This window comes from Carettochelys insculpta, chromosome 23, assembly GCF_033958435.1.
Source record: "Carettochelys insculpta isolate YL-2023 chromosome 23, ASM3395843v1, whole genome shotgun sequence".
Classification (NCBI taxonomy): Eukaryota; Metazoa; Chordata; order Testudines; family Carettochelyidae; genus Carettochelys; species Carettochelys insculpta.
The window spans coordinates 13,544,830-13,560,861 of NC_134159.1; the positions used below are offsets into that span (position 1 = coordinate 13,544,830).

The 16,032-nt window shown below is 56.7% G+C and overlaps 1 protein-coding gene across 4 annotated transcripts in view; it reads left to right on the forward strand.

Annotated features, from left to right (window-relative positions):
- SAMD11 (sterile alpha motif domain containing 11) overlaps positions 1 to 16,032 on the forward strand; it is a 213,736-nt gene that overhangs the window by 185,581 nt on the left and 12,123 nt on the right. For 3 of the 4 annotated variants that reach the window (XM_074975989.1, XM_074975992.1, XM_074975991.1), the window contains exons 9-11: positions 3,752 to 3,867; positions 4,453 to 4,531; positions 6,145 to 6,827. In XM_074975989.1, the coding sequence (XP_074832090.1) occupies positions 3,752 to 3,867; positions 4,453 to 4,531; positions 6,145 to 6,827 (878 nt within the window). Of the gene's footprint in view, positions 1 to 3,751; positions 3,868 to 4,452; positions 4,532 to 6,144; positions 6,832 to 16,032 lie in introns of all 4 variants that reach the window. The other variant, XM_074975990.1, reaches the window with a different exon arrangement.

The following is a 16,032-nucleotide window of genomic DNA, read 5'->3' on the forward strand; positions in this document are numbered from 1 at the left end:
CCTACGACCAGCCCATGGTAGCAGGTGATCAGTGTTCCCACAAAGGACAGGAAGCGGAACCGAGTGCTCGGCTTCTGCAACCGAGTGCATGATGTATAGAAGGTGGAGGACAAGCGAGTGCCTCCAAGATCAGAGCCCTGCCCTGTAATGTGAGGTTGTGTTGCTGGCAGGGAAGGCTCGTTAATTTCACAGCACATGGTCCTGATCCCTACAGATGGCTTCTTCCTCCTTTTGTGTCTCACCTGTCCTTGCGAGCTCTTTGTGCAGCCTGCACCTGGGATTTACCTGCATCCCCGTCTCCCGGGCCGACTCCATTCTCCCGTGGTGGCTGCGCAGGAGTTAAAAGCAACTTGATTTCCTAAATGGCTTCTTATCAAACGACCAGCATGTCTGCCAGGCTCGTCTCCCCATGATTACGGCTAATTACGATCGAACCGACACCTCCTAGCCCCCGTCATGCCGCTTTAATTGTCCGTTATTCATCCGCAGGCTGTCCAGGGTGGCAAAGCACTTGGCAGCCCAGCGACCAAGGCCTCAGCTAATTGTGAGGCCTCAGGGATTAGGGCAGGTGATTACACACTTCATGGTGTAATTACATAAGCATCGCTTGGCTGCTGCCCCGGCTCTGAGCCGAAGGTCACGCGCTGCGTTACCTGAGATTAATTGGAGCTGCCACTGAAGCGCGAGGCGCTGGCGGAGCGGTTATACGATTAGCATTAACATTTCAACAGCGACGGATCGATGTGTGGCTCTCCTCCAGACACAGCGAGCTGTGCAATTAGTTTAGAGGGGAGCTGGGGGGGGTTGGGGGGGGAGGAGCAGCAGACAGAACGGGGGAAGGGCAGGAGAAAAGAGACAGACAAAAAGAGCGACAGGCGCAAAGGAAGAGCCAGACGGGGAGGCGAAGACAGATGGAGATGAGGGGGCAGGAGAGGGAAGTCTGATTGGGGGAAATTTGTCATTCCGCCAGCTGTGTTGGGTCTGGGGGGGGCTGCGGGCTAGGTGCTGGCGGACGGGAAGGATACGGCCCTTTCGGGGCGATCTAGGGAGAGGAGGCGAAGGAGGAGGAACCTGCCCCCACCCCACATCCGGCCCCGGCAATAGTTTTGGAAATCTGGCATTGCACAAACAATGGTCAGCGGGAGCTGTGTGAACTGGAGTGATAACTCATTCCCAGCAGAATGGAGGCAGGACAGGGGCAGGGAGACAGCCCCCCTCCGTTAAACACGCACCCATGTGGCCATCCCCCGGAGGGCGAATGGGCGCACACACACACACAGAGCCATCCCCTTCGCGGATCAAATGCTTTGTATATTGTACTGGCTCTCTCTCTCTCTCTCTCTCTCTCTCTCTCTCACACACGCACACACACACACACACACAAAAAGCAGTGTTTGCAGGAAGATGCTATAAGCTGGAAATCAGCAGCCCCATGCCTGCCTTTGCCTCGAGATGCCCTGGTGAAGGCAGTAACGTCCTAAGTGGCCATCAAAGGGAATTAAGAGACGGGCAGCTGGAAGGCGGAGATTTGCTTGCAGGCTTCCCAGGCAGATTTGACTAATGGCACAGACCTTGGCTGCAGTTCGCTTCCTGCGCGTTCTCTTGTCCCCTTTTCTCCACGCGGGCTCTCCTTGGGCTGCTCTCTGGTTGGGTCTCCCTCTCCCTCATGCTGCCTTCCGCTCTGGTTACCGTCAGTTCGCAGCAGGGTGGACTTCAGTGTGCTGCATCGTCATACTGCGTTGTGGTGTTGTCCTGTATTGTCGTCCTGCATCATGCTCAGGCATGGGACCCTGCCCTGACTCTGCCAAGGCAGCTTTCCGCCAGCCAGGCCGTGCTCCCTGCTATTCCAAGCCTCTCCTGCTCTGCCAGTCCTACAGCGAGCCCTTTGCCCATGCACCGCGCCTCCAACCTGCAGCAGTCCCTTGCATCCAGGGAAGAGGCTGCCTGTCGTACCACGCCGGGCAAAGGTTGCACAACCGGGAGGGACTCCCGCCCACAAAGCTAGATGGTGTCTTGTCACAGGCAAGTTTCAAAGGCAGGTTTGCTACGGGGAAGGCCATGCCTCCACACGGTGCTGCCCTGTGCACCCCGGCCCAGCTGGCCCACAGCATACGCCCCAGCAGAGCCTGCTTTCAGAGCGGGGACGCCAGGGTCATTCCCCTGCGTTCGGATTTGAGTCGCCTGCTCCTCTTTTGTGCCCCCCCGCCCCCCGGTGTTTTCTTTATGACGTTTGGCAAACAAAAAGAAGGAAATTCAGCCTCACACCCGCCAGTGCTGGTAGCCTCCAGAGGCTCTGCGGGCCGGTTCTGGGAAGGAGGGAGATGGCAATGGGTGTGTGAGTTATGAAGGATGCTGGGAGCTGTTGTGCCCACCTCCTTCCCACCTTTAACACCCGGATCCTGCGAGTGGCTGTGATCTTCCGACCAGTGGCACTGACAGCCGCCATTGGCCCAGGGGCAAGGTGGGAAGGGGGGCCCAGCTCCCGGCTCCAGAAGGGGCGGAGCCAAGGGCTGAAGGGGTGGGGCTTAGGGCAGTCAGCCCTACTCCCACTCCAGGCTCCCTCGGACTCACACACAGAGAGGTGACACAGTGCTGCCGCAGTGTTTCAAAGGTGCTTTGGCTGGAGCTCTGGACCCCTTTGAAATGCTGAGCCTGGGGGCCAGCTGCCTGTGAGACTCTATGTCTGCAGCTGCCAATGGGAATTGGAGGCTCTTGGCATCAGGGACATTCAGCTCCTTATAGTAACCAGGGCAGCGGGCTCACGTCCACTCTCAGACTGGGTGGACGGTGCTGGTGGCTGCTTGGAGGGAAAGGACCCAGCCGCTCCTGGCCTGGCCACGCTGCTTTGTGTGAATCCATGAAATGTGGTCTGTGCTGCTTGGCCATCCATCGCAAAGCAGGCGCCTCTGTAGGGCCGAGAACAGCCGCCCATGCGGCGTGGCTGGGAAACCCACAGCCCACGGGAATACTTTTCAGAGGAGCCAGGCAGTAGAGGGACTGGCAAAGCCAACTAATGGTAAAAGTGCCCAGCACCCAGGCCCAGTCAGCAGGAGTCGTGCAGCCCACTCCTTTGTCTCCCGGGGCAAGCACAATTTCTGAGCCATCTGGAGAGCGTTCCCGCTAGGTCGCTAACGCAGCAAGCTTGGGCCAGCTGCTCGGCTGCCTGTATCTCGAGGGGGTCTCTCTCTGGTCTCTCCCTGCCTCTATCTCTGGCACAGCTCCCACCTGTGTCAGGGAGAGTTTTACTGAGGGAAGAACTGAGCAGAAACTTTAGGCTAGAGTCTGTTCTGTAGTGGAATGTCCTTGGGACTTTTAGAGCAGGAGGACGCAGCTCACATCCCAAAGACTGTCCAGCCCAGCTCGAATACTAAAGGCAAGGGAGGGGTGCAGTTAAGGGTATGTGAGAGAATGAGAAGCCCTTTGTGCATGAGGCAGCAGGGTTATTTATGGAGTTGCAGGCTGGTGAGCAATGAAATTCTGATGGTAGCATTTGACTGGCAGATCAGCCTTAGGAGAAGGCAGGGCTCAGGGCAGTCCTTTAACGGGCAGGTGTGTTTGTAAAGCTGAGCCTCAGCTGTGCTGGGAGAGGGGAGTGTGTGTGTACCTAAGTGGCTGGGAACATACAGCAGGCCTGCAGGCATGCCTGCTGAGGCAGCCATCTCCTTGCTCAGCTAAGCTCACGGTCACTTTGCTGCGCTGGGCATCGTGCCATTCTTCATCGCTCAGTCGAACTCTCTTCCATTTTCTCTAGGGACATGTCCCACCCACCGCCTCTGCTGTCACCCCAGAATGCCCCTCACATCACACTAGGGCCTCACTTGAGACCTCCCTTCCTGGGGGTGCCTTCAGCGCTGTGCCAGACGCCAGGTGAGTGCATGGGGACAGCCCACGTGGCATGGGGGCAGAGAAGGCTGTGCTGTCGCTCATTGCCCCAGCCCTGCCTTGGGAGCTGCCCCACCTCAGGAAGTGCACTGGGTGATGCTTGGCTTCATGTGGCGTTCGCTCCCCTGGCCTGTGTCGAGGGGAGCAGGCAGTGCCATTTCCCTGGCCCCACAGGAATGTTGTCTCAGAGTAGAGCCTGCACGTGGGAGTGCAGAGCCGGCCTCCCAGGGGGACGGGGCGGGCTCCTGGCATGCCCTGCGCAGAGAACAGCAGATGTGTGCCTGTTGCACCGTGCAGCAGAAATGGAGTCCAGCAGTGAAGTCACCCGGGGGGGTGCTGAGCAGGAAACCTTTTTGGCATTGGGAGGCCCGGGAAATCACATCTGTGCAGCTCACTGGGATTGCAGCCAGCACAGACCCCCGCACGGCAGAGAGCAAAGCTTTCAGCAGGAGCCGTTCTGGGGCCCTGTGCTGCATGGCTTCCCCCCCACCCTCCTCTTGCAGCTGCTGTGGCAGAGGGCCAAGGCTGCCGTGTCTAACCCTGTGCATGTCATGCTTCCCCTGCCCACAGGTTACGGCTTTCTCCAGCCGGCACAAGCAGAGATGTTTGCCCGGCAGCAGGAGATGCTGCGGAAGCAGAACCTTGCCAGGTAAGGAGTGCTGCCAGAGGAGCTCCCTGTCCCCTGTTGGCCTTCGTCCTGGCCATGACCATGGGGCTGTCTGGCAGCGCAGCGCTGGGGCAGGAAGCCTGCCCTCTGCAGGGTCGGCACAGCCAAGGCAGCAGCTGGGCACGCTTGCCCCAGCCCTCACACCTGTCCAGTCCCTCTCTGCTGAGCGCACCATTGGGAGGGTGCACACGGTGCTGCTGTCTCCTAAAGGCGGAGTGGGAGAGCTACACGCTGTGGCTGGATCCAACCTGCAACTTGCCAGGTCTGAGCAGCGAGGCTCGGGCCCCCTGCCCCGTGGCTGGAACATGAGTACTGGCTCCTCATGACAGCGGGGGGAGCCTGAGCCTTGCGGGCTGGGGCCAGGCTGGGCCCGTGGGCTCTGCATGGTAGGGGGAGGAAGCGGCTCTGCTCTCTGCTGCCCTCCTGCCCGCCGGCTGGGGAACAGCAGCCCAGGGAAGTGCTGGCCTAGAGGCTCCACCCCAGCTGTTCCCATTGGCCAGAATTTCAGCCAGTGGGAGTGGCAGGAGCACAGGAGCAGATAAGCGCCACCCCCCCTTCAACTCCCATTGCCTCGCCCCCTCCCACCCAGGCCCCGCGCCCCCACCCCCTGCCTGCCCTTGCACCCTCTCTTCCTCTCCCCAAGACCCCGAGCTCCCAGCCCGCTCCTGCACCCTGACTCTCATCCAGATCCCCCAGTCCACTCCTGCACTCCACCTCCCATCCAGACCCCTCACCTCAGCCAGCTCCCACACGCTCGCTCCCACCCAGACCCCAAACTGCTCCTGCTCCTGCAGCCTCTTCCCCTCCCACCGAGATCCTGAGCTCCCAGCCTGCTCTTGAACCCCACCTCCCTCCCAACCCCCCCACCCAGCCCGCTTCTGCACCTCACCTCCTTCCCAAATCCCCCCAGTCCCCAGCCTGCTCCTGGATGCTCCCTCCTGCAGACCCCACACCCCCAGCCCCATCCTGCTACCCAAAAGCCCGTCCTGTGCACTGAACCCCTCATTTTTGGCCTCACTGAGAGCCTAGGGGGGCCCATAATATCTACTAGTCCTGGAGAAGCCCTGAACCTCGGTCTTTTCCCCTCCCTCTCCCATGGAGGTGGAGCACGAGGGGCGAGAGGTGTTTCATTTGGGGCTACATCAGTGAGCAATGACTTTTTTTTTCCACTTCTCAGTTGTGTGTGGCCCCGGTTGATTTTTCAGGGTTGTCACTGGCCCTCAACCCAAAAAAGGTTCCCCCCTTCTGAGGAGTGAGAAGGGGAGGGCTTTTAGCGTGACCTGCTGGGTTTGAACCTGTGACGTCGGGGTAAAAGGGTCTGTCACCTGCTACCAGCTCCTCTCAACTGGCCAGCCTGGCTGCCAGGAGCTGGCCAGTGAGCCCAGTTCGCACGGGGGTTGGACATGGCAGTGTCCTGAAAGAAATCCAAACTCCTTGCCCTATTCTGTGAGCAGTGTCGGGGGAAATTTAATTGAAACAACACAAGGGGGTGAAAATCACCCCCAAGCCTTAGGCCTTGGAGCTCTGAAGCTGCAGTAGCTAGTGAAGGATGAGTTCACCCCGTAAACCCTGCTGATCTTTCTCTCCTTGTTCAGGCTCGAGATGTCGGCTGAGATCATCCGCCAGAAGGAGCTGGAGAATCTCCATCGGCAGAGGCTACTGGCTGGCGACCCACTGAGCCTGCACCCGGGGTTACCCCAGGACCACCCGGCCTTGCGGAACGTGCACGACATCCCCGAGGGGCACCCCCTGCGGGAGGAGCTGTCGCGGAGGAACGCCATGCTCGTGCTCCGGCACAACAACACGCCGTTGCTGTCGCTCAACCACGGGGTCCCCAGTGCCACCCCGCCCAAGGAGCAGAGCCGGAGAGGGAGCCGGAAATCAGCGCATCACCGGGCGGAGCCTTCGAACGAGGCCAAGGAGCTGGCTGAGGCCCGGGCGCCCGACGGTAATGATGAGGAGATGAAGGACTCGGAGAGCGACGCTGAAGTGAGCGACGAGAAGCCCGAGAGCCTGAAAGCTGAGAGCAGCAGCTCTGCCAGCGAACTCAAAGAGGGCAAAGAGACGGGCAAGACCTATGAGGGGGCCAAGGAGCTGAGTGAAGGGGCCTCCAGCCAGAATGTCCCTGGCAGCTCTTCCAGCACCGAGTCCCCCAGCCACATGCTCGGACCAGGCATCAGCAAAAACGAGGTGAAATACCTCCCTCCGGCCTCCATCCCACCACCTCAGCCGCTGCCCTTTGGGTTTCCATACACCATGAGCCCCTATTTCCATGCAGGTAGGTGAGTGCCGTGGCACTAGGGAGGGTGGCTGCGTGGGACGGGGGCTTGGCAGAGGACCAGTTTCACAGGATGTTAAGAATGGGGTTGGTCTTCTGTTCACCATACTCCTGGTGCATTGGCCTCTATGGGGTCTGAGCAGCTAGAGTTAAAACAAACGTTGAATGTCCAGGGCCCAGCTTCAAACAAAGTGACTCAGAGGTTGTGAGGAGACCACTGATCCGGAGAAGGTAGCAGACTGGTGAGCATCAAAAGCATGATAAAGGAAAGGGGCAAATGGTAGACCCAAGTAGAAATGAACTTTGGATGGCACAGTAGTTCAGAGGAACATGAGAATGGCCAGATTGGGTCAGACCAAAGCTCTGTGTAGCCCAATATCCTGTCTCCGACAGTGGCCAATGTCAGATGCCCCAGAGGAAATGAATAGAACAGGTAATCATCAAGTGATTCATCCCCTACCACCCCTTCCTTCCTGGCAAACAGACTAGAGACACTGCTCCTGCCCGCCCTGGCTAATATCCATTGAGGGGTGTTATACTCCATGAATCTTTTTTCAATCCTGTTATAGTCTTGGCCTTTACAACATCCTCTGGCAGGGAGTTCCCCAGGTTGACTATTGGTTGTGTGAAGAAGTGGTTCCTTTTGTTTCTTTTAAACCTGCTGCCTGTTAATTTCATTGGGCGACGCCTTGTCCTTGTGTTACGCGCCGGAGTAAATACCCCTTCCTTAATTACTTTCTCCACACCAGTCATGATTTTATAGTCCTCTACCATCTCCTCTCTTAGTGTTCCCTTTTTCAAGTGGAAAGTCCCAAATTTGTTAATCCCACCTTTTTCAGAACGTGTTCTGTTCCCTTAAACATTTTTGTTGCCCTCTTGTGAACCTTTTCTGGTTCCACTGCAGCCAAGATTCAAAGGGGGAGAACACAAATGTGTCTGAAGACGAATTCTTGCCCCCTTGGGTGTGTACATACACCTGCCTGGAGCCTGCTGTGTTCTGAGCAGTTGATGCTGAGGTGTGTGGCTGGGTACCGGCAAAGCTAATGAGATGGGTAGGGAAATGGCCATGCTGTGTTGCAGGTTCTGTGCATAAGCATGGGACCCTCACCGAGCAGAGGGAATAGTCTGTGGAGTTGGCTCGACCTTACTGGGAATCTCGGTTCAAGAGAGACATGGATAAATTAGAGCAGGCTCTGGGGAAGGGCAGCAAAGATGACTAGGGTTGGAGGGATCGACTGGTGAAGGGAATAGGCTGGAAGAATCAAATCGGTAGAGCTGGGCTAAAAGATGACCAGGCTCGTGGAGAGGGGGGGATCCAGTCACCACCTCTCAGTGTTGGAAGGAGCCAGGAGGATTGTCTGGGACAAAGGAAGTGCATCTCAGGGTAGGCAGCTGGAAACTAGCCGTGTGGGGCAATCTCTCAAAGCCTTCCTGCCTGGCATACTGCTCAGGGATGGAGTGCAGGGAGCAGTCCTCTCCGGCAGCCGGTGGGGACAGCCTGGCGTATCTGGTAGGTCTTCACCCTCTCACTGTGTTTCCACAGGTGGTCGGGAGGAAAGTGCAGAATTAAAACGGGTGCCCCCTGTCCATCCCATTGAGCCTGGGAGCCTGGTGCATTATGTCCTGGTGAGAACCTAGAGGTTTGGGACAGAGATGCAGGAGGTCCCCAGACAGTGATTCCCCCTCCCTGGCAGCTCTGGCCCAGAGCTGTCCTGTCCATAGGATAATGCAGGATGGTCACTCCAGGCCCTGTGCTATTGGGGGTTGCCATTAGCGGCTGCTCCAGCAATTGGACGCGATGGGGGAGGATTACCTGGGGCAGGGTGCCGTGGTGGGCGGCAGCAACAGGGTAGGGTGGGGGCAGAGCGGGGCCTGTGGCACCAGGGATGGAGTTGCCCAGGTGCTACCCGCTGCCTGCGCAGGACAGCCCTGCTCTTTTGCCCTGAAAGTTGTGCATTGTCACCTGCGGGGTGGTCCCTTGCCAAGCCCCTGTATACCTCAGAGAAATCTCTAGTGTGTTGTCACAGAGAGGGAGCCATGTTAGTCTGTCTCTTCACAAAGCAAACAAGCCGTCCTGCTGCGCTTTAAAGACTAAATGAATCACATATTAGGTGATGAGCTTCCCTGGGGCAGATCTGGAGATTCTGGAGAAGTGGGTCTGCCCCACGAAAGCTCGTCACCTACTACATTATTTCATTCGTCTTTAAAGTGCTCCAGGGCTGCTTTTTTCTCTGGAGGGTGGTTAACTTTCCGCTTCAGTCAGTGAACCTGGGGGGGAACGGGGGCTGTGGGATTACCCCAGCTCTCTGCAGGCAGGAGGGGTGTGCGTGTAGGGATGGGGGATGCATCGATACTCAGGTCATCAGCCCATGAGGAGGCACTGGAGTGGCTGAGCCCACCAGCTGCATTCCTCCATCAGGAACATAGCTAGAAACCACAGCTCCTCTGTGGTTATTGTCACTGCCCAGTTGACCCCTCTTCTGGCAGAGAGGGAGATGGGCTTGGTGAAACTCTTGCTCCTGTGACCTCCCGATGCCTTTCCAAAGAGTAGCAGGCTGTTTGGGATCCAGCCAGTCTGCCCCACAGCAGCCAGGATTAAGGAAGGCAGTGGGGCCATGCACGTGTGATAGGGCAGTTCCCTGAGAGGGTTGCTAACCCACGGGAAAGCCTGGTCTGTCTGTCCCCTGCCTGCCTTGTAAAGTGGGCTGTGCGTCCTGGAGGGCGTGAAGGGAGGTGAGCACGACCAGGGACACCACTGAGGCAACACCCAGAGCTGGGAGGAAAGGACAGCCCACCGAGAGGTGGGACATGTACTCAGATTCCCAGCCTGCCTGGGAGGCTGGCTCACCCAGCGCGCCAGCCCAGAACCAAAGCGAGATGCATCGTCCAGTTCCTTAGCTGAGCTGTCAGCAAGAGCTAGAGGTTGTGTCCGGTGAGAGCGGGAGCAGGGCTAGGCCTCCTCCTTTATAACTGAACGACTCAGGCAGGGCGCGGGCGGCTGCCCTTAAGACGTGGGATATTCGGAGCCACCTTCCAGCCAGAAGGAAATCATTTCTCCGTGACAGTCAGGTGGCCAGCAAGATAAACACACCACGTGGGAGCCTTCCCCTCACAGTCATTTAAAAAGGGAAACACACAGTTCTGTGCGCTGCTCGCCCCATGTGCGACCCTGCAAAGCCGGGTGTGGATTGCAGGCCTGCGTCCACCCCATCAAATTCTCAGAAACTAGGCTAGGTCCTTTATTGTTATTCCTGCGTATGATCAGGTCTGCATTTAAACTGACCCACTGTCTTTCTCAGGCTCCTCCTGAGTCGGGGCCATCATTGCTTCGTTGCATGAGGGCTCTTGCCATACGCTGGTGCCCCGTGTGTTCTTAGGAGAGTTGTCACTTGCATCAGTGGCCCCTGCTGAGATCAGGCCCGTGCTGGGCTGGCCCTATGAACACGTCCGGCGCATCTCTATGGAGCGTTAGCACGCGACAGTCTGGGGAGTAAACTCGCAGCCCTCTAGTACTTCTTGCTCTACCTGGCTGCATGGACTGACATTGTTACAGTGCAGAAAGAGCAGTAGATCAACGTTCGCTGTGGAGTTTTGGGTGCCTCGTAGCTGGCTTCAGCCCAGCTTGTCTCCAAGTCGGACAACCCAGAGCAAGTGCAGGTGGGAAAGGCAAACTGAGGCCCAAGGCCATGCTGCAGGGAACTGGGACCGGAACTCATGTTTCCAGAGCCCCTCTGCAGTGTATTCATCTGTATGCGACCAGTGTTTGGAACCCTTTGATTACCCTGGCCCCCAGGAGGACTTTGTGCCTGAGAACAGAAAAACAGCTGGTCTCTAAACTCTTTCCTGTCCATGGGCCGTTCTTCTGGCTCACATGGGCCTGGACACCATGGTGAGGAGACACAGCCTGTGTCCCCAGGAGCTGACTGTCCATAGAGGCCGTTCGCATAGCAGAGCCCAGCGGCTGTAGGAGAAGGGAAAGCGGAGAGGCTTGGAGTCTCTGGCAGCCCAGCTGGTTTCCAGAATGGGGAGGGCTCCTCTCGTGCTTGGGAGGCAGCAGCCTGGTTTCTGTCCCCGATGACAAAACTATCGACAGGCAGCCAGAGTCTGGTCGATTCTCTGAGCCGCCTCCTGGGGATCTGGCGGCTGCCAGGATGACCTCATCCCTTCAAGGTTTCAGCAGCGTTGTATTCTCGTCCCCTACACCCACCGCCTTCCGCTGGAAAAGGTGAAGGATGGAGCGCGCCGGAGGCTAAAATCCTTTTATTGATCCGCAGTCTGGAGAGCAATTAACGTGAGCCTTCGAGTGCTGCTTCATGACCGGAACCCACCACGGTGTGTGCTTCGGGGGTGGGGGACGGGCTAGCGAGCAATAACAAGACTGGGTAAACCCATCTGTGTGCTGGCTTCTGTGGGGTGGGGGGCGGTCAGTGTACATTTTCTTGCCCTGATCAGTCCTCTGTGCAGAAGCCCAGGCCTGGCTGTCAGGACTGTAGCCTTGTTGGCGGCGACAGGTCCCGCTCCAGTCCGCTGACAGGCCTGCTGTCCGGGCGTACACGTGGCAGAGCTCATGCTCTGGGACACCAGTGTCTGAGTTCATGTCTCTCTACTTGGGACACAGAGCTGGGGACTGAGGTCTGCACCTCAGAGCTGGGTAGTTCAGGCTACAAGTCCCTTGGCTTTTTTACCAGAGCTGGCAGAAAGCTGGGGGTAGGGGGTGTGGGTATTTAATACCAGCTGGTAGGGGCTTGTTTTTATGTCGGCACCTGTGCAGAAGACCCCAGCCTGGGAGGATGGTTTTCACCCTTAGCCAGTCCCAGAGGAGGAGCCTGGCTGGGGACAGATGCTACTGCATCCTTACCAGTGTTCCCCATTAGCTGAGTGCTCGGGCGGCCCCCCAGGAGAGATTCAGGTGCCACCCAGCCGATTCACAGAGCGCCCACAGCCAGCAGCATGCGTTTCCATTGGTGGTGCACATCTGCACATGCCTTGGTGCACACAAGAAAATTTATTCTTCCCATGAATGGTAAGAAGCGAGAACCCCAGTCCCCACTGCCTAGCAGTATCTGATAATGTGCCGTTACCATCAGAGGGAGCGTCCCTTATAGGTCCTTGGAATTGCTTTGTCGTCAGGGGCCCCAGACATGGGTTTGCTATGTCCTGAGGTCTAGCAGGCTGTGCTCTCTAGGGCTACGTCTACACGTGCACGCTACATCGAAATAAGCTATTTCGATGAATAGCGTCTACATGTCCTCCAGGGCTGGTGCCGTCGACGTTCAACGTCGATGTTGGGCAGCACCACATCGAAATAGGCGCTGCGAGGGAACATCTACACGCCAAAGTAGCACACATCGAAATAAGGGTGCCAGGAACAGCTGCAGACAGGGTCACAGGGCGGACTCAACAGCAAGCCGCTCCCTTAAAGGGCCCCTCCCAGACACACTTGCACTAAACAGCACAAGATCCACAGAGCCGACAACTAGTTGCAGACCCTGTGCATGCAGCATGGATCCCCAGCTGCAGCAGCAGCAGCCAGAAGCCCTGGGCTAAGGGCTGCTGCACACGGTGACGACAGAGCCCCGCAAGGGCTGGAGAGAGAGAGCGTCTCTCAACCCCTCAGCTGATGGCCACCATGGAGGACCCCGTTATTTTGATGTTGCGGGACGCGGATCGTTTACACGTTCCCTACTTCGACGTTGAATGTCGAAGTAGGGCGCTATTCCCATCCCCTCATGGGGTTAGCGACTTCAACGTCTCGCCGCGTCACATCGAAGTTAACTTCGAAATAGCGCCCAACGCGTGTAGCCGTGACGGGCACTATTTCGAAGTTGGCACTGCTACTTCAAAGTAGCGTGCACGTGTAGACGCGGCGTAGGGAAGCAAATTGGGGGTCTGCTGGCTTGGGACCTTCCAGCTGGGACAGGGCCAGAGAGTGGACAACAGCAGGCTTGTTCCCTGTAGAAACTGGGGAGGTCAGTAGCGGTCCAGGCCAGAAGAGACATTCACATCACTGTCTCTGACCCTTGCATGACCCAGGCGGTTGTACCCAGCAGTTCTGGCATGTCCTGAGCCTGGGAGCTTCTGCTGTCTCTGCAGAGTAGGGGACAGAAGAGATGCCTTCTAGGTCCTCTCTTTCTAAGGTGCTGAGCACCCAAATCTTTAGCTGAAATTCATGAAGAGCGGGTTCCCTAGGGGATGTTTGGACCAGGCTGCAATCAGTGGATGTTTTGATACTAACTTCATTGGAGCGAAGAGTTCAGCATCTCTCCCAACTTCTGTGCTGTAGGAATTGCTAACAGGCCAGAGCCCAGGGGTGCCGGTATTTCCCCTAAAATGTCAGTAACATTTCCACCCTCAGCCTGAGTACACCTGGTCCTCGATATATGTTGGGGATAAGGACCATAAAGTTGCAACTTAAAGCAAAAGGACATACAATAAGGAATTGCCCCTCCTAAGAAATAACACCAGTAAAGGGTGATAGGGACTGTAAGGCTACGTCTACATGGTGGACGCTATTTCGTGCTACAGCGGTATTTCGAAATAGCTGACCACATCTATGCAAGATGCCCGTTGTCTCAAAACAGCTTTCAAGATAACGGGCCTGCTTTTCCGGCATCCCTGTAAACCTCATTGCATGAGGCGTCCAGGGATGCCTCGAAATAGGGCTTTATTTCGGCACGTGGCCCCGTTTACACAGCACCAAGTGCCGAATTAGCTTGTTTCGAAATCTACTTGAAATAAGCTACACAATTTGCATAGTGCAAGTTGCGTAGCTTATTTCAAGGTCAGGGCGCCGTGTAAGACAGTAAGTGTGCCTGTGTGACCATTTAACCCCTAATGCACCACTCACTTACTGTACCAGACATTTAAAGCATTTTAAGCAACATTTAAAGAAATGATCCTAACTCAAAGTGCATTTTTAAACGTGCCGTATGAGGCAGTGGAGAGTCGCAGAGGATGCTAGGACGGTCTGGTAATTTTCAGTTTTCTAAATGACCTAATGACTTAAGTGTGAGGAATTTTTACGTCACGTTGCTCAACGTTTCGGTGCTGTAAGTGTCAAACAACTGATATCGGCGCGACGCATGTCAAGAACTAGCTGTATTTTCCTGGTTTAGATGGGGAGGGAAGGCGAGCCCTTGGTGAGCAGAGCTTTGGCGAGATGAGCGTTCTCTCTGTGGGGATAGGTGGAAAATATTAGATCTTGCCCCCGGGCCGGGCTGCTCTCCCTGCTGGAGGCTGGAGCAGAATGTGGTGTAGCGGTAGGCGTGGAGGGCTGGTGAGAGTGCTGCCTGGCAGAGCTGACCTTTGGCTCCGCTCCGTTAGTGACGTTAGCAAAGCTGCAAACAGAGGCGGGTGGGCTCAGCTCCTTTCCCCAGCTCTGCCCCCAGGCATGTGTGTGGCGAGGAGAACATCAGCCCTTCCACTCACAAGTGTGATCCTTTTGGGATCTGCAGACAGCCTCTGCCAGGTCTGTGCTGCCAGCCTCTCTGAGTGCCTGAGGCCTGGGCAGGCGAGCTGGCTGAATGACTGGCTGGAGAAGGCGTCATTCCCAAGTGCTGGGCTGCTGCAGTCCTTGGCTTGCCTTCAGAATAAGGAAGTGCCTCATTTTCAAGCAGTTGGCTGCTACAGCAAGCTCCCCTTGGAGACACTCGCTTTGGCTGCAGATGGAGGCGTCTCGCCCGTGTCGGCTGTGCCCGGAATAACTGAGTTCAGTTTCACTTCCTGTACGTACCGAGCTGCAGCCGCTTTTCCAAAAAAGGAGGCGGAAAATAAAACAGCCGTCCCAGTGTCTCACTAGCTTCGAGGTAAACGGCTGGAAGTTTGGGTTTCAGAGCGGTGACCGCGCCACAAATGAAAACGATGATGTGAACTAAGGGACCCATCTGTTTGTCCATCTGGCGCTAGCTGGAAGGGAAGGGAAGGGAAGGGAAGGGAAGATGCTGCTCCTCAAGAGACATCCCAGACCCTTTGGGATTCTGCCCTGTTCCATTCCTTCTGCAGTGTGGGAACGCTCATGGTTCCCTTGTGGCAGCCTTCGTAAGAGGGGATGAAAGTCGATTGGAGCCCAGGCTCTGGTTTACAGAGAGGAGAAGGGGGGTGACGTAGATCGAGGGGGCTCAATCCAAAGCATGGGGCAGAGAGTCGGGTTCCTGTGTTTGGCTCTTCCACATCACTGCAGGGGAACGTGGAGCTTCTGAAGGCCACAGGACAGCAAGTGGTGGTGCCCTGGACCCTCTGTGTATGGCAGCAGGCAGAGTGGTCCAGTCTGGAGGGGTGTGGATGCCGTTCCTGTCCTGGATGTGAAAAGAGATTGATTGTGGGGAGGGGTAGCTCAGTGGCTTGAGCATTGGCCTGCTAAACCCAGGGCTGTGAGCTCAATCCTTGAGGTGGCCATTTAGGGATTGGGGCAAATAGATGCCAGGGATGGTGCTTGGTCCTGCCACAAGGGCAGGGGCCTTGACTAGATGACCTCCCAAGGTCCCTTCGGAGATGTGTCTCCAATTGTCTTATGTTGCCAGGGGGGGACCAGGGCTGTGGGCAGGAGCTGAGGTGTAGGGTCTGATCTTCACTCGGGTTAGAAAGGAGGAGCTGAGGCGCTGTGAACTTCCTCGAGCAGGGACTGACCTTTTGCACTGCATTTCTGCCGCCCCTAGCACAGTGGAGTTCTGCTCTATATTTGTGCCCCCCCAGGTGCAGCAGTCCTCCATGTGGGTGCAGGCTATGACAGGGAATACTCAATCCCACTCACGTGGGGAGGCGGAAGAAATTTCCGATCCCCCCGAGGCCACACCTCTTCAAAGGGGTAGGAGGGAGGGAGACAATTCTAGCCCTTTTTCAAGTGGACAGATCCTTAGAGGTTTTAAAGGCCTGGCTTGAGAATGCCCTGGCTGGGATGAGTTAGGTGGGGTCAGTCCTGCTTTGAACAGGGGGCCGGACTTGATGGCTCCCTGAGATCTTCTCCACCCCACAGCTCCTATGATAAATTTGGCTGAGGACGATGCTTAGCACCAGATGGTCCAGAGGATGCTCTGAAACCTCACAACAGACCTAGTGACCCATGTTGAGGCGGGGGGAAGGCAGCAGTGATGTTTCGGCCACTTACTGGTTGGCTCGTGCCTGGAAGTGTAAAAGCTGACTGGAGAGTTTTACCCTATCCAATGTGTTCTGAGGCCTGTAAAACTCCTGTGCCTTTCAGCAGCCTCCT